Genomic DNA, 22,604 nt, shown 5'->3' on the forward strand with positions numbered 1-22,604 from the left:
AACGTCTCTAGATAATCAATACCATATATCTGTTTGCAGCCAAGAATAACCAATCTCGCCTTGTACCTTTCGATTGTTCCATCAGGATTGAACTTTGTTTTGAAAACCCATTTGCAGCCTATAGCTTTTTTGTTTGGAGGCAAAGTTGTGATCTCCCATGTTTTGTTGTCTTCAAGAGCGGTCAATTCTTTGTTCATTGCATCTATCCAACACTTGTGCTGAGCTGCTTGTTTGAATGACATAGGATCTGCTGCATGTTCTAAAGATGCCAGAAAACAGTTGAATTGAGGTTTGACATAATGATCAGCTATCTGAGCTATGTTGGCAGAAGTAGACAATGAGTGACTGTAATCATTAAGCCATCCAGGAGGTTTACTTATTCTGGAGGACCTTCTGAGGTCATTGTTAGGAGGTGGAGGATCATTGGTTTGGTTTGAGGAGGGCTCAGGGTTGGTTTCAAGTTCTGGAATATCAAGGTCATCAAAGTCTGGTGTTGGAACAGAAGGAGGCATAGGACAAGGTGTAGGTTCCAGATAAGTGTTTGAGGATGGGTTATTAAAAGGAAAAATATTTTCTTGAAAGGTTACATCTCTGGAATTGAAGGTTTTCATTGTGGTTAAATTTAGTAGTTTGTAGCCTTTGGTACTAGTGGAGGTGGGGTATCCAAGCAAGACACATGGAACTCCCCTTGGCTGGAATTTGTCTGTAGATTGATCAGGGTTCGAGGCTAGAGCTAGGCATCCAAATGTTCTCAAGTGGTCGTATTCAGCTGGTTTATTGTGTAGGACCTCAAATGGTATTTTGAAGTTTAAGGTTCTAGTTGGCAGTCTATTAATCAAGTGCACAGCTGTCATAACAAAATCACCCCAGTAGGATAATGGTAACCCGGATTGAAACCTCAAACTTCTAGCTACTTCAAGAACGTGTCTATGTTTTCTTTCGACCCGAGCATTCTGTTGGGGTCGATTGACACAAGTCTTTTGATGAACAATCCCATTTTCAACATAAAACTTTTTACACTTATCATCCGAGAATTCAGGGGCATTATCAGAACGCAAACATTTGATTTTAGCAGTGAAATGCGTGTACACATAATTGTAGAAGGCTTGAAAGCAGTCTATGAAGTCAGATTTCTGTTTCATCAAGTATAACCAGGTGACTCTAGACATATCATCTACGACAGTGAGAAAATATCTGAAATGACCTCGAGTACACACACGATATGGACCCCAAGTATCTATGTGCACTAAATCAAATGCATTACTAGCGTGGGAAGTGCTCAGAACATAAGGTAATTTTGAAAATTTTGCCATAGGGCAAGTAATGCACACCTGATTGTTGCCGGTGAGAGAAGAACTCAGTTGAGGAATGTGCCCAATAGTAGACATTGCGGCGTGTCCAAGCCTCAAGTGCCAGGTGCTGGAAGTCACAGTAACAGAGTTACAGCTTGCTCCAACAGCATCAGTGAGGTAGTATAAACCAGAGTTAATGTGTCCTGTGGCCTGGACTTCTGCAGTGCCAGCTTTTAGAATTTCGCAAGTAAAAGGTGTGAACCTCACATCACACTTGTTGTCCTTTGCCAATTTATGAATTGACAAGAGGTTGTGCTGAAACTGTGGCACTACAAGCACATTGTGTAAGATCAATCCACACTTAAGCTTTACATCTCCCACATGTGTTATGTGTGACACATCTCCAGTTGGGAGGTTAATTGTCAAGTTTTTAGCTGCAGGCTTGACATTAACCAAGAGATTTACATCAGCTGTCATATGGTCACTCGCCCCTGAGTCAACAATCCAAGTCCCCTTGTCTGCTACTGCTAAATTGCACGCCACCATTCTAGAGAAGGCATGATCAAGTTCCTCATCAGATTCCGAGCCCTTAAATGCCTGTACAGCATTTTGTGGCATATATTTCAACAAGTGTTCAAGTTGTTGAGGGCTGAAAACAATTTCCTCTGTCTGAGTGTTTTGGACAGCATTATTTGCCATTCTTGGAGGCCTATATCTGTTGCCTTGTGGTCTGCCAGTAGCCACATTGTTGTTTTGGCCTCTGTTGTTACCTGGTGGTCTATATTTAAAATGTCATTTTGGGTATCCAACTTTAGACCAACATTTGTCAGTTTGGTGCCCTTTGCCCCCACATTCAGCACAACCCATCCTGCCCTGGCTAGCACTGGTATGAGGCCCTGTAGTATTCATTGCAGAAAATTCAACATCTAAATTTTGCAAGACATCGATCTGTGATTCTTCTTGTTGTATCACAGCGCACGCAGCTTCAACAGGAGGTAAGGGATGACGCATTAGCAATTGACTGCGCAATGAACTATAGGCATCGTCTAGTCCATTCAAGAACACAAAAAGTTTTGCCTCTTCTCTCTGGGTGTTTATAGCTTTTAACAAGGCTGAAATCTCAGGCGTGACAGTGGTTATAGGAGGCAAAGTATTCATGGAGTCAATTTCTTCCCAGATACTACTGAGTGTTGTGAAATACTCAGTTATCTTTGTCTTATTCTGCTTAAGACTAAACAGATCTTTGTTTAGCTTATACTTGCGAGAGCCATTACTTAACTGAAACCTTTTCTCTAAGTGTTTCCAGATCTCATGAGCAGAGTTGATAAACAGAATAGATTGGCGTATAGTATCAGATACATTATTATGTATCCAAGAAATGACCAAATCATTACAAGTATCCCATTGCATACCTTGAGTTTCATCAGTGGTGTTTCGGAGGACTGTCCCATTGACAAATCCGAGCTTTCTCTTTGAAGAAAGTTGAATCTCCAAGGAACGTTTCCAGCTTCGATAATCGCTAGCACCCTGTAGTTTCGTGACACTGACTGACGTAGGCCCATCGGAAGGGTGTAAAAATAAGGGATTTTGCATTTCTGCAAAGTTGTTTCTTCCCCCATTCGCCATGACTTGTGTTTACAAACTCAGAAAGGTGTTATTTGCAGAGAAAAGATTTTTGAGGGAGAATGAATAAGATTTGAGAGAGGTGGAAAAGATGTTGCATTCACAGCTCTGATACCATGATGATTAAATGAAAAAGATGAATGCACAGAAATAATGGTGATGAAACTAGAGACAACTTTCCAGACTCTTTTGCTCAAAGCATATTGTTTTCATTCTGAATAACTATGGTGCATACTCCTCAGCTATATGCTGATAGGATGGAATCTTTTCCTAACAACCTTGTACTACTACTTCCATAATTGCCTTTAACAGATGGCATAATACTAGAGTCCAGACAAAATAACATAACAGCTAGAGAAAGGAAAAGACAATGACAATAACGGTAAATAAAGTGCTGCAGATAGGTGGCTGACTAGGCATTCTGTGGACCCTTCCTTCATTACTCCCCTTCAAGCTGAGCTGAAGTTTTGACAGAAGCTCCAAGCTTGTGTAGAAGACTATAATGCTGTTTAACAGAGAGAGGTTTGGTGAGCACATCAGCAATCTGCGAATGAGATGGAACATAGTGTGTAACAATTGCTCCAGATTGAACCTTGTCTCGAATGTAATGGCAGTCTATCTCAACGTGCTTTGTGCGTTCATGGAGCACAGGGTTTGCAGCAATTGAGATAGCTGCCATGTTGTCACATTGAAGAACAGTTGGTGGCAAGTTTGTGAGTCCCATATCTTGCAACAGAGCCGTAATCCAAGTAATTTCGCAAGCAGTGAGAGCCATGGCTCTGTACTCCGCCTCAGCAGTGGACCTTGCAACTATGTTTTGCTTTTTCGATTTCCAAGACACAGGAGAATGTCCCAGAAAAATACAGAAGCCTGTTGTTGACCTTCGAGTGTTTGGGCAGCTAGCCCAATCACTATCGCAATAAGCCTGGACTTGTGCTGCAGATGAGGATGCTAGAAGTATACCTTGCCCTGGATTGCTTAGTAAATACCTTAAAATTCGTTTGCCAGCCTGCATATGAACTGTGGTGGGGCTTTGCATATATTGACTCAACACATGGACAGGGAATGTGATGTCAGGCCTCGTGATAGTTAAGTAAATAAGCTTGCCGATGAGCCTCTGATAGGTGTATGGATCAGTCAAAAGATCGCCCTTTGTATGACCTAACTTAAGATGAATATCCATAGGCAACTTCAGAGGAGTGGCATTGTGCATGCCAAACTCAGTTAAGAGATCTTTGGTGTACTTCTTTTGAGACAGAAAGAAGCCTGCATCTGATCTTTCTATTTCAATGCCCAGAAAATAGCTTACATCTCCGAGATCTTTCATGTGAAAAGAACCAGACAAGTATGTCTTCAGGTTAAGAATGGCTTCATTTGAATTGCCGGCAATGAGAAGGTCATCAACATACACCAAGATAAGTGTGATTGAGTTGGAGGTTGCTTTTGTGAACAGACTGTAATCTGTTTTTGATTGAGTATACTCCAGAGACAGAAGCTTGGCGGAAAGTTTATCAAACCATTTTCTTGGGCTTTGCTTCAAACCATAGAGGGACTTGATGAGTTTGCAGACCATATTTGTATGTGCAGGGGTGAGAGGATGATCGTAATCAATTCGGCTGCCAAGTCCCGTATATCCCTGTGGGAATTTCATGTACACCGTCTCTTGGAGGTCACCATGCAAGAATGCATTGGTGACATCCATTTGAATAACTATCCAATCTTGCATTGCAGCAACTGCTAGTAAGGTTCTGACCGTCGTGAGTTTAGCAACGGGAGCAAACGTCTCTAGATAATCAATACCATATATCTGTTTGCAGCCAAGAATAACCAATCTCGCCTTGTACCTTTCGATTGTTCCATCAGGATTGAACTTTGTTTTGAAAACCCATTTGCAGCCTATAGCTTTTTTGTTTGGAGGCAAAGTTGTGATCTCCCATGTTTTGTTGTCTTCAAGAGCGGTCAATTCTTTGTTCATTGCATCTATCCAACACTTGTGCTGAGCTGCTTGTTTGAATGACATAGGATCTGCTGCATGTTCCAAAGATGCCAGAAAACAGTTGAATTGAGGTTTGACATAATGATCAGCTATCTGAGCTATGTTGGCAGAAGTAGACAATGAGTGACTGTAATCATTAAGCCATCCAGGAGGTTTACTTATTCTGGAGGACCTTCTGAGGTCATTGTTAGGAGGTGGAGGATCATTGGTTTGGTTTGAGGAGGGCTCAGGGTTGGTTTCAAGTTCTGGAATATCAAGGTCATCAAAGTCTGGTGTTGGAACAGAAGGAGGCATAGGACAAGGTGTAGGTTCCAGATAAGTGTTTGAGGATGGGTTATTAAAAGGAAAAATATTTTCTTGAAAGGTTACATCTCTGGAATTGAAGGTTTTCATTGTGGTTAAATTTAGTAGTTTGTAGCCTTTGGTACTAGTGGAGGTGGGGTATCCAAGCAAGACACATGGAACTCCCCTTGGCTGGAATTTGTCTGTAGATTGATCAGGGTTCGAGGCTAGAGCTAGGCATCCAAATGTTCTCAAGTGGTCGTATTCAGCTGGTATATTGTGTAGGACCTCAAATGGTATTTTGAAGTTTAAGGTTCTAGTTGGCAGTCTATTAATCAAGTGCACAGCTGTCATAACAAAATCACCCCAGTAGGATAATGGTAACCCGGATTGAAACCTCAAACTTCTAGCTACTTCAAGAACGTGTCTATGTTTTCTTTCGACCCGAGCATTCTGTTGGGGTCGATTGACACAAGTCTTTTGATGAACAATCCCATTTTCAACATAAAACTTTTTACACTTATCATCCGAGAATTCAGGGGCATTATCAGAACGCAAACATTTGATTTTAGCAGTGAAATGCGTGTACACATAATTGTAGAAGGCTTGAAAGCAGTCTATGAAGTCAGATTTCTGTTTCATCAAGTATAACCAGGTGACTCTAGACATATCATCTACGACAGTGAGAAAATATCTGAAATGACCTCGAGTACACACACGATATGGACCCCAAGTATCTATGTGCACTAAATCAAATGCATTACTAGCGTGGGAAGTGCTCAGAACATAAGGTAATTTTGAAAATTTTGCCATAGGGCAAGTAATGCACACCTGATTGTTGCCGGTGAGAGAAGAACTCAGTTGAGGAATGTGCCCAATAGTAGACATTGCGGCGTGTCCAAGCCTCAAGTGCCAGGTGCTGGAAGTCACAGTAACAGAGTTACAGCTTGCTCCAACAGCATCAGTGAGGTAGTATAAACCAGAGTTAATGTGTCCTGTGGCCTGGACTTCTGCAGTGCCAGCTTTTAGAATTTCGCAAGTAAAAGGTGTGAACCTCACATCACACTTGTTGTCCTTTGCCAATTTATGAATTGACAAGAGGTTGTGCTGAAACTGTGGCACTACAAGCACATTGTGTAAGATCAATCCACACTTAAGCTTTACATCTCCCACATGTGTTATGTGTGACACATCTCCAGTTGGGAGGTTAATTGTCAAGTTTTTAGCTGCAGGCTTGACATTAACCAAGAGATTTACATCAGCTGTCATATGGTCACTCGCCCCTGAGTCGACAATCCAAGTCCCCTTGTCTGCTACTGCTAAATTGCACGCCACCATTCTAGAGAAGGCATGATCAAGTTCCTCATCAGATTCCGAGCCCTTAAATGCCTGTACAGCATTTTGTGGCATATATTTCAACAAGTGTTCAAGTTGTTGAGGGCTGAAAACAATTTCCTCTGTCTGAGTGTTTTGGACATCATTATTTGCCATTCTTGGAGGCCTATATCTGTTGCCTTGTGGTCTGCCAGTAGCCACATTGTTGTTTTGGCCTCTGTTGTTACCTGGTGGTCTATATTTAAAATGTCATTTTGGGTATCCAACTTTAGACCAACATTTGTCAGTTTGGTGCCCTTTGCCCCCACATTCAGCACAACCCATCCTGCCCTGGCTAGCACTGGTATGAGGCCCTGTAGTATTCATTGCAGAAAATTCAACATCTAAATTTTGCAAGACATCGATCTGTGATTCTTCTTGTTGTATCACAGCGCACGCAGCTTCAACAGGAGGTAAGGGATGACGCATTAGCAATTGACTGCGCAATGAACTATAGGCATCGTCTAGTCCATTCAAGAACACAAAAAGTTTTGCCTCTTCTCTCTGGGTGTTTATAGCTTTTAACAAGGCTGAAATCTCAGGCGTGACAGTGGTTATAGGAGGCAAAGTATTCATGGAGTCAATTTCTTCCCAGATACTACTGAGTGTTGTGAAATACTCAGTTATCTTTGTCTTATTCTGCTTAAGACTAAACAGATCTTTGTTTAGCTTATACTTGCGAGAGCCATTACTTAACTGAAACCTTTTCTCTAAGTGTTTCCAGATCTCATGAGCAGAGTTGATAAACAGAATAGATTGGCGTATAGTATCAGATACATTATTATGTATCCAAGAAATGACCAAATCATTACAAGTATCCCATTGCATACCTTGAGTTTCATCAGTGGTGTTTCGGAGGACTGTCCCATTGACAAATCCGAGCTTTCTCTTTGAAGAAAGTTGAATCTCCAAGGAACGTTTCCAGCTTCGATAATCGCTAGCACCCTGTAGTTTCGTGACACTGACTGACGTAGGCCCATCGGAAGGGTGTAAAAATAAGGGATTTTGCATTTCTGCAAAGTTGTTTCTTCCCCCATTCGCCATGACTTGTGTTTACAAACTCAGAAAGGTGTTATTTGCAGAGAAAAGATTTTTGAGGGAGAATGAATAAGATTTGAGAGAGGTGGAAAAGATGTTGCATTCACAGCTCTGATACCATGATGATTAAATGAAAAAGATGAATGCACAGAAATAATGGTGATGAAACTAGAGACAACTTTCCAGACTCTTTTGCTCAAAGCATATTGTTTTCATTCTGAATAACTATGGTGCATACTCCTCAGCTATATGCTGATAGGATGGAATCTTTTCCTAACAACCTTGTACTACTACTTCCATAATTGCCTTTAACAGATGGCATAATACTAGAGTCCAGACAAAATAACATAACAGCTAGAGAAAGGAAAAGACAATGACAATAACGGTAAATAAAGTGCTGCAGATAGGTGGCTGACTAGGCATTCTGTGGACCCTTCCTTCGTTAACAAGCTTTGAGAAAGATTCTACTTTAACCGAGTAATGGGAGGGAGGGGCATCTCTATGATATCTAACGATTCCTGTGACAAGAATTTAAAGTACACTATTGAGATTTGCATAATAACATGAAGACACGTATTTACACTTTCAAAAGTACTAATTTATTTGAGCATACGAACCTTCATCAGTGTAATTATACGCAATAGGATTTAAGGTTCGTTCATCTTCCATATCAGCTGGCTAGCTCTGCGCATGCAAGTTCGACTCTCTGTTTATGCTGTTATATATGGAAGTATCCAATTTTTTTTTGGTAGTCATAAAAAGAAGAAGCCTTTCAATATTTGGCATGCATATAGATTGCTGCGAACTATTCGTATTCCCGAGGCCTAAATTTATTAGTCCAAAAAGAGCAGCTACCAGCTGGCTCAGCTAGCAGTGTTGTAAAAAGCGCATTAAGCGGCCGCTTAAGCGGAATCGGCTCTAAAGCGTTTCGATTTTATACTAAGCGGGAGATTAAACGTTTTTGAAAATTAAGCAGACAATTAAGCGGATTAAGCGGTCAAAATGATGTTGACTTGCTAATTTAAAAAAAAAATAATTTTGAAATATTAATTTTTTAATAATATAACTATAATTATATTATAAAATTAAAAAAATATATTTTATCAAAAATATTAAAAATGTATATTCTTAACACAACATAATATTACTTTTAAATATATTAATATTATAATTAAATATTTAATTATATTTAATTAATCCGCTTATTGACCCGCTTAAAATTCCTCTTAAGCGTCCGCTTTACCGCTTAAGCGCTAGAAAGTCCTCCTGCCGCTTAGATACGACGATTTGCGCTTTTAACAACACTGCAGTTAGGATATCATGTTCTATGCTTCGACTTCAGAAGTGTCAAATAATGAAAACCTAGAATATAGAGGGACAGAGGGATTATTAAATATTAGGATTTTGTGTGGACAAGTTTAAAAAAAATGACTTATTACTTAAAGTAAAGTAAAAAGTGGATTAGTAGTAAAAAATAAATAAGTTCATAAAGTATTTGGAAAAAAAAAACTCTGAAAAAAATACTAGCATTCTCAATTTATTAAAAATATTTTTACTTATTTAGATAAACAGTTCAAAGTTAAAAATACTTTTAAAAGTATTTATTTATACAAACGAATAAAAAAGGTAGGAGAAGTTAGAAACGATTTCAGCTTGTCTTAAACAAAGTGACGACTGACGCGCTTAAGCCTTTGCGGCTACATCCCCAGGTAAAAAGAATCTAAAACGGTACCACGTGTATAACCACTAGCATTAACAGAGCTGATTCATTTTCTTCTTGAAAGCAACAAAATTTAAAGACGAAGGCACGTAAATACAACAAGGCAGTGCATATCCAAACCATGAATATTTTCAAAATAAGAAACCTTGGTTGGTGTTCATCTTCCCATCTTCCACTCTTCTGTGTTTGTGGTTATATATACAGTACACATAAGCCATTAATATGTATGACGAAGCGCACAGATTATACCTAACTAACAATTCGAATTTCCGAGGCTAGTTCATCCTTGGCTCCCAGCTGGTTAATCCATGGCTCATTCCAATTTTCACTTCTTCGATATTGCATTATATGATTTTAAACAAGTGTTTAATATATAAGTTAAGCATGAAGAAATAAAAGTTACTTGGTTGTTCATCGTCTACTTACAATAAACATTCAATGATAGAATTTTAATATTGCCTAAAAGAATTACAAATATCTCGTCAAACTTCACTCCATTTCTAAGAGAAACTAGAGACTTCTGTCATAATCTTAACCTTCGCTTGTAGCTCTATGGTGTCATCCACTATGAAGCCGTTCCCTTCTCGTGCAAGTTCACTCAACGACATGAAACTTATCACACCCCAGGTACTAAAGTGATTCGTGGGATTAGTCCTGATGAACCATCTTTTTTCACCTGAAATAAGAATTAATCTAGTTAGATAATTCATCGGACAATCATAGCACTTGATTCTTCTTGCTTAGGCTTTAGCATTGCTGTTAAATCATAAAACATACTTGTGCTTTGACGATCCCAACTGAATATTTGATTCTTCCACAGCAAGGAGAACTCTGCAAACACTTTCTTCCAAGATGGAGGACTCTCAACCAATCGTAAAAACAAAGACATGTGATCTTTGATTCTGGAATCCCCATTGGGATAAAGAAGTAAACTAAACACCTTAATTGTGAAACAGAAGAAAGGAAAATTCAGCATTCATTTCTTTACAGTTTTTTTACACGACTCGACACGTTAAGACTTTTATAAAACATAATTCCGCAAGTTATCTTTGGGATATTTTTTTTTATATAAAAATTCAAACATCAAATTTTTATTCAAAAGAAAAAAAATTAAAAACCAAGTTACGAAAATATGTTTTCTGGGAATATAGAATGCATGCCAAACTCTCGTCCGTTAAGATAAACTACCTAGGGGGCAGATGGAGTAATTCATAATAATTGATTATTTTATTAATAATTTAGTACCCGATAGATTATAAATACAACAAATATATCCAAATACAAAAGTTAAAAATTATTTTTCACTAATAAATAATTTCTTATTTATAACTAATACTAATTAAAAACAAATTTATAAATTTTTTTAAGTTAAAGACAAACTAAAATTTAGATGAGCCAAGCTAATTAGTTTGGATGCAAATGAATAACACGAGAACTTACCACTTGCTTTCGCCACATGTGAATTTCTCTGACGCAAGGCTTTGCGGGTGAACTTTCTCTCGGCGAATTCCGGAGAACTCACAGATTTTCCAATCGAAAGTGGCTTCGACAGGATCGTCAATTATTTTTATAGTCTCACCAATTCCAGTATTTTTAACTTCAAATACTTCGACACCAAATATACAAGAATCATCAATCAGATAACCATTTGTTGCATCATTGAAAGTCTCTAATGATATCAATCTGTCAAAACCCCTTTCTTTCTTTGCCTGATGAAACCGGCGAATTTGATGCACAGGGTCATCTTCACAAAGAACACACAAACTAATTAATTATCATGCGAAGATCAAAACAAATAAAAATCATAATAAAATCTTTAACATAAACACACCTTGGATTGTCAAGTACTGATCCTTGTTGCGATCAAAAACAAACATCTTATAAGTTACATAAGCCTCCCAACCAAGAGGAAGTGAGTCTGTCTCCTCTATTACTAAGTAAAGCGATATATGTCCTCCACCACCTCTTCTTGCGTTTCCATTCGGGTATAAAACTAACCGCCTACAACAAAGTTTAATAACCATATAAATAATCAATTACTAATGATTTAATTAACGGAGAAAAAATGAGACTAGTACCATGTGTAACCGTTAGCATCAAACGTAGCAGATTCATATTTTTCATCCCCTCCGTCAACAAGCTTTGAGAAAGATTCAACTTTAAGCGAGTAATGAGCGGGAGGGGCATCTCTTAGATATCTTACAACTCCTGCTACAAGAAATGAGAGTACCCTTCTGAGATATATATACCAAAATATTCATATCGAAAGTACAAAACATCTAAATAAAAAAACCTTGGTTGGTGTTATCTGGAACCGGATTGAAAGTTCGTTCATCTTCCATATTTTTACTCTGCTCACTCGAGTAGTATTTGATGATGGCACTCTCTATTAATATACGACTATACGAGGCATTTTCTTGCAATCATACAAAGAAGAGCTAGCCTTTCCATATACATTGTTCCGAACTGTTTGTATTCCCGAGGCATAGATGCAACCCCCGAGCAAGAGCGGCGGCCAGCTGCTCCATTCAGGATTTTGTATCGACTGAGAGCAAGTCCAACAGTGTCTTAGTTAGTTGAAGCCCTAAATATAATATAAAAAATTATGTCCTAGTAGTTTAGGACATATTCAACCAACTTCAACTCCAACAATGTGCCTTATTTTCTCTATTTGTTTAATATTTTATTATTAAAAGTTCACTTTCATCATTAAAACATAATATAAAGTAGAGAGAGAAAGAGGGTGTAGATAGAAATTTATTATAAAATATGGGATAGGGCAGGGAGAGAGAGTGCCTCAAAAATAGGGCTTGAAGGAGTTGTCCTAGTGATATAAGGCATCACTAGGACATTGTTGGAGCAGTCTTTCTTATCAAATGCCTTAAATTTTAACTTAGAACAACAATTTGAGGCACTCTTGGACTTGCTCTGATGTACACTTTATGTTCTTCTGAAAAATTAATCAGTTTTATAATTTTTCAATTAATTAGATAATCAGTGTAGGTTGATTGATTAATATATTTGATGCATTTTGGACTTATGTGTTGTATTTTTATGATTACATTTTTTTTTTTACATTTTAGTCATAATATTAGTATTTTTGTGTGAAATCGGATTAATTTAATCTATCATCATTTTTTATCGTAAAAATATTAGATTGTAATAAATGGATTGTAGCATAGTTACTTCAGTTGAAGTAAATTCTATAAATATTCAGCTTATCAAAAAAAAAAAAAAATCACATTTTTGGTATACATGTGTGATGTATTCAATATTTTGATCACGGCGAAAGTATTATTCTAGAATAATACATGTGTATGTTAATTAATGACCAAACCGGATTTGAAAAATATGCAAACCACATATTAGTAGTGAGTTCAATATTCTTTATACAAATTAAAATTGGAATTAACAAGCTAAACTTCACCTAAACTGTCTTACAGACCAACAATTATAAATATATTTATAAAGAAAATATTAATAGATCAAACTAAAAATAAATTTATCACTTATAATAAAAGCTCGATCTTGTAAAAAAAATAACTTAATTATATTATTTTATTTTGCATTAAGTTAGTACATATCTATTTTTTCGGATAATCTAATATATATGATATTTATATAATATCTTATGTTATGTTATTTATTAGTTAGTTAAAATTATTAAAAAAATATGCATGACAATTTAAGTATACATTATCATAATAAATTAGATTAAAATAAATCAATATTTAGATCTTTCAGTTAATTCTAAATTTGCCAAATAATCGATAGAAAATATCAACACAACGTACTGAAGAATTAGGTAACATCATGCATTTTTAATTATATATTTTTTTTTGAAATAGAGCACCGAATTTGAAGTCTTTTAAGATATCCTACCTCCGTCCCGTCGGATTGTTTATGTACACTGTTTGCACCATTGTGAGGTCTTCGTAAAGTATGGTTCTATAATATATTTTTAAAATTTCTTTTTTTTTCTGAATAAATATTTAAACGTCAAACTTTTTTTCAGGATTTTTTTCAAAAATAAATATATAATATAAGTATATGTTATAGGAGCCTTAAAATGCGTGCCAAAAATTAACGTAAATAAATTGGTGGGACGGAGGGAGTATTGTTTTACAAAGGGTACCCACGTATTGAAACACAAAATTATTAAAACCTCCACAGTATAGAAAGACAAGAGTTTAAGAAATCATACTTCCACATATAAATGAAAAATAAAGCTTATATAACATATTTCTAACTCTTTTTTTTTAATTAAGTGGAATTTGCAGTTGTGGTCTTAATCATAGTCTTTGCTTGTACCATTATATCGTCTTTTGGTTAGGAACTACCTACCACAACTTGTCGTATCACCAATAATGTGAATTATACTCTAAGGAAAAAAATTATTTTGTAAAATTTTAACCCGCATGTAATTCTCGTCATTTAGGTGAACAATAATTATAAAAAAAAATAAAAATTCACAAAATATAATCATTTGGATTTTCATATATGCATCTCTATCATCCACAACAAATCTATATTGATAAAATTCTTGAATATGCATACATATATTCTTAAGAACTTCTCCCTTCTCCTAATTTGTCTAGGATGATAGATATCTTTCATAAGAAAGCATTTACAAAATACATTGATATTGTAACACCGATTAAAATATGAATAACATTATACTTTACTATAATGTAACATAAAATTAGATAACAAATTTCCAGCTCTTAATTTCAAGAAAAATTTGCAACTTCTGCCTTGATCATAACCTTTGCTTGTATCAATAAATCGTCTTTTGGTTTTGAGCTAATCGACTCGCTCTGAAGCTGTTTTAACAAGATGAACTTCGACCAACCCATATCGCGATTTGTCCCATCACCACTTGACGGGTTAGTGCTGAACCATACAGAAGCTGTGAAAAAGTAATAAGTGTTAGAAATTCATATACAAATATTTTTTTTCATACAATTTAACATATGACATACCTTGTTGTTGTTGATCGCAAATTTGATTTCTTATCCCCAATGAAAATTCTGTTAACACTTTCTTTCCGGTTGGAGGTCCCTTAACCAACTCCAAAAATAAAGATACACAATCTTTGCTTGTCGAATCCCCATTCGGATAAAGCATCAAACGCCTTGGTTTACCACATGAATAATGGAGAAATGTTCAGTGAATCTTAAACAAGTCACGAGAGTATAATAAAGTATACATATATGGGTGCTAATAGTTATCGGAACCAGGATTCATAAATAGCCAAAATCTAAAATGCATATTGTTAAATCTGGCCATCATCATGTATGAAATCAAATACGTGATAATGTTTAACTGAAAATCATGGATTATAAGAAAATCTATTCAAGGATCAGTCGGAACTTTAGCCTAGACTGACCCCCCTTATTTTCGCCCTTGCTAATGGTACAGTTTTATTATTAAACACATGAACCACCTAAGTTTGCATGCGCTTTACACATAAAAGAAGAATATGATCATGTTTCAATTTGTACTTGGAATCGCAGGCTAGTAGAAATTGTAGTACTATCATTACATAATGAAAATAAGACATACTAACCATTTATATTTTCCGACTGCAAACTGATCCGAAAATTCTATTCTGCCATTAGGTTTTCGCTTGCAAATTTTGGAAAACTTATCGATTTTCCACTCAAAGGTAACTTCTGTAGGTTCCACAATATTCATTACCAAAGTCTCACCATTTCCTGTATATTTAACTGGAAAAATTTCAACACCAAATATACAAGAGTCATCAATAAGATACCCATTTGCTGCGACACTGAAAGTGTCTAATGGTATCAATTTGTCAAAGCCGTTTTCTTTCTTCTCTCGGTGAAATCGAACTTGTTGCGCCGGATCACCTAAACATAATTACAGAGATGAATGACCAAGAACAACAAACATTAATTAAGTCTTCAATACGAATATGAAACATTTATATATCCATCTATCTATGAACACACATTCACGCACTTTGAATGGTCAAGTATTTGTCCTTGTTGTGATCATATAGAAAAATTTTGTAAGTTGCATAAGCCTCCCAACCAAGAGGAAGCGATTCCGTCTTATCGATGACGAGATACAAAGAAATATGCCCTTCAATCCCTCTTTTTGTATTTCCTTTTGGGTAAATAACTATCCTCCTACGAAGAACAATAAAAACATACTTATTATCATGCACATTGTCGCACTTGTAAACTAAAGTAATTTTTCGATGAAATAATCTTACCATGTATAACCGCCAACATCAAATGCATCTGATTCATATTTATCGATTCCCAGATTCGTAAAACCTGAGAACGGTTCTATTCTTAACGAGTAATGAGCAGGTGGCGCATCTCTAAGAATTCTTAAAACACCTGGAAGTATTTTTTTGCAAAACATCACATGCTTTGGTTACATTTTGTTGAAGATATCTTCTAACATTTTATCCAAATCTTGAAATCAATGCGTTGATGAATTATGAATGAAAAAACAACAAAAGACATGATTGAAAATAAGAATAACAATGTGCATGCATCAAAATTTTTGTAATGCAAAACAACAAACCTTGATCGTCATTAGAATCTGGATTCACTTTTTTTTCTTTCTCCATATATTGTACCAAAAAGTCGTTCTATTCTTGTGTTTGTTGAATATTTTGCTTCCTGATATTAAAATATATGTGTAAATGTATGTATGCCTTTCTAAGAATAGTTAATTGAAGTTATAAATTATATTTGCTAGATTATGATTATAATTACAGAGGTGGTGCCATAAGATGTATACTGTGTTTTGTACTTCTATCCCTCCTGGCCCAACAAAAGTTTGGGCCTAAATCTTCCTTGAATATGGACCAAAACATGACCAGAACTAACATGTTCATCTGGACTCTCCCCAATTCTCTCAAATCCTCTCTCTCTCTCTCCCTCTCAATTTCTTTGTTTTTCAGACACCCCCTGTTGCAATAAAAATCCAATATTTTTCTCCGAAATCCATTTTCTTGATCTAATTTAACCCAATTGTCCCAAAACCAAAAACCCATCTTCAATTCTTGTTAAACAGAGCTTTGCAACACTATAATCCTCGAACTGTCGAAGAAGTTTTTAGGGATTTCAAGAGCCGTAGAGCTGGCATGATTAAAGCCCTCACCACTGGTAATTCTGCTGTTTTCTTGACTTGTTTGTTGGATTTCTTTAAAAAAGTTTCGAAATTTGCTAAATTTTTTTGTGGGTTTTGCAGATGTTGCTGAATTTTACCAGCAATGTGACCCGGGTTAGTGATGATTATGTTATTGGTTGCTTAATTTGCTTTTATTTGAATTTTTTGTGGAATTAATTATAGTTTGTAATTGTGTGATGTATACTGTTTAATAAGTAAGTACATGTTATTATGCTATGTTAAGAATTGCTGATTATACTTAAAACAGCTTTAACCCGAAAAGCATGATGTGTGTAAAGTGAATATGAATGATTCTATTTTTTGGCAGTAATTAATATGTACATTGCATGGGAAGGTTTGAAAAAAATGAAAGTTTTAGTGAATGGCAAATCCGAAACCATACAGACCAACACATGAACAGAAGGAGATTTTTTAAAGATTAGTTTCTATTTCGTTAGTTGTAATGGAAGCCAAAATATGTTTGTTTAAGTGGATGCCATATTCTAGCAGACCTTTTTAAAGTCTCTCCCAAACGAGGAGTGAATAGTATGTTTCTTAAGTGTTCCTAGTGACATGTCTAAATTGGAATCATGTTTTCTGTATTTTGAACTTGTGCTCCTAGCTTCATCTTTTGGTCATTGATATATTATGGTCTAAGTCGCTCAGACTCGGGTACGGAGTGTCGGACACGACACATATCCGAGTGTCGGATTCGGGACCTCTGAAAATCTAGGACACGGGGACACCGTCCGAATTTTAGACACGGGTGCGGGGACACAGCATAATATAATAATAAATTTTATAATACTTTTTTGCTCATATATAGACTATAGTCACTGCCAGTGGACAAATTCCAAACTCCAGATCCATATTTCAAGAAAAGATGTTAATACAAAGTTCAGCAGTAAGCCAGTAACAAAGATAATAACATCAGAAAGAGTTCAGAAGTTATAAAACTTAAACAATCATAATATCTTAAACACAAGATAACAAGATCATCAAAATCATTGCTCTGCCTCTGCCTCTGTCTCCAGGTTTAATTTAGACATCAAATGTAATAGCTTCAATTTCAGGATCATCCAAGGACAAATCAGCAATCTCCAAGATGTTGTCACCATCAAAATTATCCCCTCCTGTAAAACAAACAAATATATATTTATTTAAAATCTTAAAAACCTACTCAGAAGTCAGAATAAATTAAATCTTTAAAAACCAATATATATTACCAACGTCCCAATATTTGCATGGTCTAGAGGTATATTCTGGTTGCTTTCGGAGATCATCCGGATGTTGTTGTGCACGTAGACCAGGTCTTCAGTTCTTTGTGTGGCCAGCTGATTCCTTTTAACACTCTGAATGCTACCATAAGTGCTCCAATTACGTTCACAACAGGAAGATGATGCCAGTTGTGAAAGTAATTTAAAAGCAAGCCCTTGCAATAACGGCGTAAATGAGCCATAATTAGCCCACCACGACATGTGATCTTCTTCTCCCCTTGATGCCATCACATGGGGCTGACTAAAGTACTCCAGTTCACAAGCAAAAGCTCCATACTCTTTGGTTACTTTTTTAAGATCTTCTGGCTTGTCAAAAATCCTCCTAAGACATGCCTCTCTATTTAGTGATATCTCTTCATCTTCGTTTGGTGCTACACGACGAATACCGCGACCACCCCCTTGAAGCCATTCTTGAGTATAGTATTTGGGGACGAGAGAGTGTGCCAAACAATGGAGCGGTGTGTTGCTTTTATTCCATCTGTCCTCTATTATCTTATAGATAGCATCAAAAAAAGCTGAATTTCCGGTTAACAAGTCTTCGTCTTCATGATCAAAAATGCAGCTCCTAATATCTTCTATCATTGTATCCCACATATCATAGACTAAATGCAAGATACATGAATCTTTATCGGCAACTCTTAAAAATCTCATCATAGGCTCAGTAAACTTTAAAAAATAGTCGATTTTGTCCCACCAAGTATCACTCACTAAGGTGTCCTTTATTTCTCTAGATTTTAACTCAATAGCATTTCTTAAATTGCCTCTGATTTGCTTCCAATCAGGATCCATAACTGTTTTTTCCAAGGCCTCTTTTACTCGTCTCATTCTTCTTAACATTACAATATTAGACGCAAATCTAGTTTCTGCTACTTTAAGCAACTTTACCTCTGAGTATCTACCAAATATCATCCTTGGCAAAGAATGATTCAAAATGAAATAATTAATTTCACGAACTTGAGTAACCAATTCTTTTATCCAGGCACAATGAGGGTAGTAATCAGATTTCTCGCTAGGTTCACAAATATATTTAATAGCCAAATTTAAAGAATGTACCACACATGGTGTCCAAAAAATTCGAGGATACTTGGTTTCAATTAACGCACCTGCTGCCTTGTAATTGGAGGCGTTATCAGTGACTATTTGGACAACATGTTCTGGACCAATCTCTTCCACGATCTCCATGAATAGTGCAGCTATATATTCAGCATCTTTTACTTTAACTTGGCTAGCATCAACTGATTTTAAAAACATTGGACCAGCAGCTGATGCAACCATTATATTGATCAATGGTTTTTGCTGGCGATCACACCACCCGTCTGAGCATATAGATGCACCTTTCTTTTTCCAGCTATCTTTGACAGGTTGAACAAGTCTCTGAACATGTTGTTTCTGCTGTGACAAAAGTGTGGTGCGAAGACGGTTGTATGTAGGAGGAGTGTAGCCTGCCACATTTGAATTGGCTAGTTTTAGAGAGTAACTTCGGAAGAAGGGATTCCTTGCAAAGTTGAAGGATATGCCACTAGTATAGAACATCATGGCACAATCTTTATCAATTTCATCTCGATCAGCCACATTAAAAGCGAGTTCCAAAGCTCCTTTTCTTTTCTTGGGTTGTACTAGATCAGACCCTCCTTGATATGCCATGTACTGGTTTCTTTGTCTCGCATTCATGGCTTCTTTTGCTACTTTTTCTTCGGCCCTCTTGTGCTCTGCTTCTATTTGACGATAAACATCATCTGAAATTCCTTTGCATGCTTCAACACCCATGTTCGATATTTTCAGAAGATGTGCTCTAACTTTTGTGTAAGAACCAGTCACTATTTTATTACAATATCTGCATCTCCACTTTCTATTATCACCACCACCGATTGGAGCATCCAATACCTCGACATGAAGCCATAAAGGCTTGTCATCTTTGCTTGGATTCAAAAGTTTTTTAGAAGACATGATCGAATAATGATCCTGAAGCAAGAAAGCTTATGAATTTATAGATGAGATTTGAGGGACTAATAAAATTGAATGGAACTAATAGAATAGAGTGCAGCTTTTAATTCTCTCTGGAACCTAAAGAGTCACTGGACTTGGAATTGAAAAAATCATATTATGTTTATAACGGTGTAAAAATGTAAATGTCCTGGCCACGTATGTATTTTATTTTTATTTGTGAATTTAAATGTACTTAAAATTTTCTATTAAGGGTGTAAATTTTTTGGTTAAGGGTGTAAAAATCGAAAATTGATTCAATTAAACTTAATTGGGAAATAAGTACTTACAAACTTTATTAATAAGTATAATTGATTCATATTATCGAAATAAGTACTAGGAGAAATATTCGGATATTTTTTTATAATATTATTTTAGATTAAATTCACATATTATATTTTAATGTACAACTATAAAATCACTACTTTCTTTAATTTATAATTTATAATCTTTATTAATAAGTAAAATGCCTTTTCGAAATAAACCGTTTAATATAATTATCAATTCTGGTTGATAATTATATTAGACTATTAAATATTACTTGTATGAAAGTTGGTGTTTGGCTCAAATCAAACATGATTTGAATGATACTTATACGAAAATTAGTGTTTAGTTAAAATCGGTGTGACTCGACTAGAATCGGACCTTATAATCGAGTATTAGACCAAGTTGATCCGACAGGGTACTTGTTTTCGTCATGTTACGTTACACCGTATTTTGGTGTTTGGCTGAAATCAAACTCGATTTGAATAATAATTACACTCAAATTGGTGTATGGTTTAAATTGGCACAACTCGGCTAGAATCACTAATTAAAGTAACCACTAAAAAAATTTCAATGAAATTAATTTAATTTCTTTCCTACTATCTAGATAGTAAAGACAAGCTATAAAATAGAAAATATGATTTATTACAATTCAAGTGTTATAATCTTCTTAAGATCATTTTAAACTAGCATTTTAGTTTCATAATTTTTTTTATTTAATGGCTATATAAAATTCAAACAAATTTTCGATAATTTCATAGTTAATGTGACGTCCCGAACCTGGGGTTAGAGTTCTGGAGCCACTAACCAAATTAAAACACAAATCTAAAGTTTATCTAGGAAATATAATTAAGCTCACACGACAACCCCAACAACAGGATCTTTATCAGGTTAAGTATGTCACAGGTTTACAACTTATAACAGAAACATAACAAGATGTGGGACAATCTCTACATGAGATTACACCATATCCCTCAAAACCAACCTACAGAAATATCTAGATCAAGCCAGAAACCTAGTTTAGATATGACTCCATCTGCCTGAAACTACTTGAGAGCTACTGAGCCAGAACGAAGAGCTAGAGGAACGTCCTGGGCTAATCCTACGGCAAGAAGGGCGATTTTGATATATCTGAAAAGGGTTAGTAATAAACAAAACAAGGGTGAGCTCAGGAATGCTCAGCAAGTGCTAGAATATTCAAATGTACGATAAACAGTAAGAAAATTGAGATGTAAACAAATCAGTAAGTAAAGCTGTATAGTAAAACGAGTATGGAAGCAGCATAGTAAAACGTAACAGTTCAAAAATAGTTTAAAATCAACTACTATCTGCTTTTCAAATCAAGTTGAAGCCTCTGCTTCTAAATCAAAAGCTTTTCAAATCAATTTGGAAGTAACCCTTCCTCTAAAAGCTTTTCAATTCAAATAGGAAGTCCCCCTTCCTTTAAAACCAAAATCTCGAACCTGTTTACATGTTGGATTTAGATAAGACGCAATGGTCTGCGAAAGATGATCAGTCCTTCACAGGCCCCAACAATACCTAAACACATTAGATAATGTTGAACAATAATATCCATGGATTCACATATACAACCAGATCTGTTAAAACTTGGGACTGGCGCCTCAGCCACTTATTAACCGTACCAAATGCCTTACAAAATTCGAGTAGTTCCCAGCTTTACATTTTCAAGAAAAGGTTTATTCCCTCAGAAGTGTACTTATAACATATAAGCATGAGAGGAACTAAACCGAGCTGTGAAAATCATTTATAAATATTTTGAAACCATGTGTACCAATTTGGCAAATTTAACCTTTCAAATCAAAACCGTACTTATATCATGCATTTGAAATAAGTAAAAGTTTTAAGGAAAGTACACTTGCCTGAGCTGAGCAAAAGACACAAGGTGTGGAATACTACTACTGTCGGGAACCTACATAATTTAAAAGACTAGATCTCAATCGAGAGTCTTATCTTCAATAACCTCAACTAATAGACTACCCTTCGTCACATAATAGTTTTACATTAGCACGTAATACCAAATTTGATCACATAACACGTAATCCTAAACTAAAGTTTTAATAAAATTTTGGCAGCATTTCCCCTATACATAGATCTCTACCAAAATAACCAAACACAACAATCAAGCCAAAAATTCAATCTCCAACCAAAATGTGTCAACCAAACTCCATTTCCCTTTCCTCCTTTTATAATATTCGAGTACTCATAAATGAATATTATTACCATTGAAAAATTAAAATATCAAAATACTCCATAAATTCGAATGTAACATCTTAATCAATTCCCTTCTTTTAAATTAACAAAAATTCGAACATATATATAATATTAATAATTTGAATTTTTCGAATTAATATCATAAAATCGAAATCATGCAAATTGAAATTTAACTCTTAAATTCAAATATATATTAGCCTCTAATCACAACACAATTACCACGTAATCACATAAAAAGGCTTAGCAATTCCTCCTCTATTTTTTTATAAAAGCCGATTATATACACATATATATAAGTAGTTTAAATTTTGAATTTAAATAACCACACAATCAATATTCCCTACAAATGATTCAAAATCAAGTACCACAAT

At 35.6% G+C, this 22,604-nt stretch overlaps 5 protein-coding genes across 5 annotated transcripts; all 5 read right to left on the minus strand.

Moving 5' to 3' along the window:
* Window positions 1-2,084: 2,084 nt before the first annotated feature.
* On the minus strand, window positions 2,085-2,918 carry LOC108216325 (uncharacterized). The gene has a single exon (XM_017389062.1). The coding sequence runs from the start codon at window positions 2,916-2,918 to the stop codon at window positions 2,085-2,087; it is 834 nt and encodes a 277-aa protein (XP_017244551.1).
* A 3,859-nt stretch (window positions 2,919-6,777) lies between these two features.
* On the minus strand, window positions 6,778-7,611 carry LOC135149950 (uncharacterized). Its single transcript, XM_064086238.1, has one exon. It carries the CDS (start codon window positions 7,609-7,611, stop codon window positions 6,778-6,780), a length of 834 nt encoding a protein of 277 aa, XP_063942308.1.
* Window positions 7,612-9,825: 2,214 nt separating this feature from the next.
* On the minus strand, window positions 9,826-11,667 carry LOC135149951 (MATH domain and coiled-coil domain-containing protein At3g58210-like). Its single transcript, XM_064086239.1, has 6 exons — window positions 11,619-11,667; window positions 11,404-11,533; window positions 11,157-11,326; window positions 10,766-11,069; window positions 10,103-10,257; window positions 9,826-10,001 (listed from the first exon to the last, which is right to left on the minus strand). The coding sequence occupies exons 1-6, from the start codon at window positions 11,665-11,667 to the stop codon at window positions 9,826-9,828; spliced, it is 984 nt and encodes a 327-aa protein (XP_063942309.1).
* Window positions 11,668-14,055: 2,388 nt separating this feature from the next.
* LOC108216340 (uncharacterized) lies at window positions 14,056-15,932 on the minus strand. The gene is made up of 6 exons (XM_017389085.2): window positions 15,887-15,932; window positions 15,567-15,696; window positions 15,311-15,480; window positions 14,895-15,198; window positions 14,308-14,459; window positions 14,056-14,234 (listed from the first exon to the last, which is right to left on the minus strand). Exons 1-6 carry the CDS (start codon window positions 15,930-15,932, stop codon window positions 14,056-14,058), a joined length of 981 nt encoding a protein of 326 aa, XP_017244574.2.
* Window positions 15,933-17,518: 1,586 nt separating this feature from the next.
* Window positions 17,519-19,701, minus strand: LOC135149952 (uncharacterized). Its single transcript, XM_064086240.1, has 2 exons — window positions 17,704-19,701; window positions 17,519-17,653 (listed from the first exon to the last, which is right to left on the minus strand). The coding sequence occupies exons 1-2, from the start codon at window positions 19,699-19,701 to the stop codon at window positions 17,519-17,521; spliced, it is 2,133 nt and encodes a 710-aa protein (XP_063942310.1).
* Between the last annotated feature and the right edge of the window lie 2,903 nt (window positions 19,702-22,604).

This window comes from Daucus carota, chromosome 1 (assembly GCF_001625215.2).
Source record: "Daucus carota subsp. sativus chromosome 1, DH1 v3.0, whole genome shotgun sequence".
Lineage (NCBI taxonomy): Eukaryota > Viridiplantae > Streptophyta > Magnoliopsida > Apiales > Apiaceae > Daucus > Daucus carota.